This window comes from Dreissena polymorpha, chromosome 3 (genome assembly GCF_020536995.1).
Source record: "Dreissena polymorpha isolate Duluth1 chromosome 3, UMN_Dpol_1.0, whole genome shotgun sequence".
Lineage (NCBI taxonomy): Eukaryota > Metazoa > Mollusca > Bivalvia > Myida > Dreissenidae > Dreissena > Dreissena polymorpha.
The window spans coordinates 42,637,012-42,638,847 of NC_068357.1; the positions used below are offsets into that span (position 1 = coordinate 42,637,012).

Below are 1,836 nucleotides of genomic sequence, written 5' to 3' on the forward strand. Positions count from 1 at the left end.
AAATTGGTGTGATTAAATATAAATTTTGTGCATTGACTGCCTTGAAGCGAATTGGTATTTGGCGACAAGGAGTACCGGAAGTTCCTGAAGGCGGGGGAGCAGGCCCCAGATGACCGAAAGATACAACAAGACCACAACCGGCTCTCCCAGAAGCGGTCAGATCTGGTGGAGAGCATGCTCAGTTCGGCGCAATGACATGGGCTTCCTGGAGGTGCGCGCTATGTAGGAAATGGACATGCACAAACACTAGCAAAGTTTATCGAAGTGCTAATCGTAATTATTTTCATGTTTAATATTTTAATTACTAACAACCACCATGTTGACTACATAAGGCTATTGGAGAGACGTATCTTTATATGTTTGGTGCTCGCCAAAACAGTACCTCAGTCGTATAACATACGTGCTTATCGGGACGAGTAGCTTTGATCAAGGCATTATTCTTAAGTGTTAATTCGGCTGGTGTGGCATATTTATTGCCGAAAAGTATTAATAAATGTGTCAGTAGTACAAATGTTCCTTCTCTCTGTAACAGGCCTGGGTGTATCTGTACATTCAGACTATGATGACCGCTGTCGTAGTTCAAACGTGTTTTGTTTTGTTTTATCATCATAAATATTATTACCGGTATTTCATTGCAATAGTGTATTATTTGTATAAATAAAACATGAAAATATTACACATATAAATAAAAGTTCATTAATGTTGCACATTTTAGTATTTGTCAATGAAGAAACTTGCAACATAAACGAATTTTAAATTGTATTTAATATGTGAATGCTTGTTTACTTAATCATGTTTTATTACTGTATACAATAAACATAGCTGTTATCGGTATATGGTCGAGAGTTTTGTAGTCCCCCAATCCAGTATTAGACTCAACGCATGTATTTGTTTAAGCAAATAAACACGGGGCCATTGATGGGCGTCTGAAAAGAGAGAAGTGATGTTTGAAAGTCCTGATAAGCCGAACATACAATGGCCAATAAATAAGCAATACAGCAAAAAATGCCTGTCCTCGACCTGTAGAAAGCCACGTGTTTTAAAATCAAAATAATGCAGATATTATTTAGGCCGCTGTAAAGTTTGTTTTGTGTTAAGTATGTATAATATGTGAATCACGATCGTGCGTTCAGGTAAATATGCATTACATACATCTATAGGTAGCGGAGTTATGGGGCTCTGACTACAAATCCGAATATCGCGGGCTGGATTACAATTCAAACCACAAACATTGTGTGGTGATTGACGACATAATAATATATATGGCCATTTACCTCTTACCTCTGTTCAAGAAGGATTGCAGTCAAATACTGGCATAATAATTATGTCCACTGATAAGATATCAACAGCTGAACCAGGGAAAAGTTGCCACCGTTATATTACTGAAATACAGTATTTTTATACGGAGAAAAAACAGCAGAAGATAAACAGCATAAAAATGTCAAGAGACAACCGTTTGCATGGTTCGTAATAACACAATCATACACTATATGTTTGACTGCGAAAATGAATTAAACGTTTTTTTTTAAACATTTTACAAATAATACATCAAAGATATTCAATTTTTATACTAACAAACGTTGTATGATATAGAACTCCGTCTAGATACGTACGGAATCCATTCACTATCCTGTACTGCCGGCGATAAGGCATGCATTGTCTCTTTTCATGAACTTCTGAACTTGTTAATTCCTCTACAAAATAACTTTTAAAGTAGAAAATTGTGAGCTTTTTCAAAAACAGAAAAAGCGCACAGATCTACGCCTCTAACCCAACATTTATATTCAACGCCTTGGGTATTTGACGATACATGAGTACCTGAAGTACCCTCGTGGT

The 1,836-nt window shown here is 36.5% G+C and overlaps 1 protein-coding gene across 1 annotated transcript in view; it reads left to right on the forward strand.

The window, feature by feature from the left end:
- Positions 1–834, forward strand: part of LOC127874594 (leucine-rich repeat-containing protein 74B-like) — a 29,323-nt gene extending 28,489 nt beyond the window's left edge. Inside the window, exon 13 of the mRNA XM_052418983.1 lies at positions 48–834. Within this exon, the coding sequence (XP_052274943.1) occupies positions 48–195 (148 nt within the window). The 3' untranslated portion in view covers positions 196–834. The remainder of the gene's footprint in view (positions 1–47) is intronic.
- Positions 835–1,836: the final 1,002 nt, after the last annotated feature.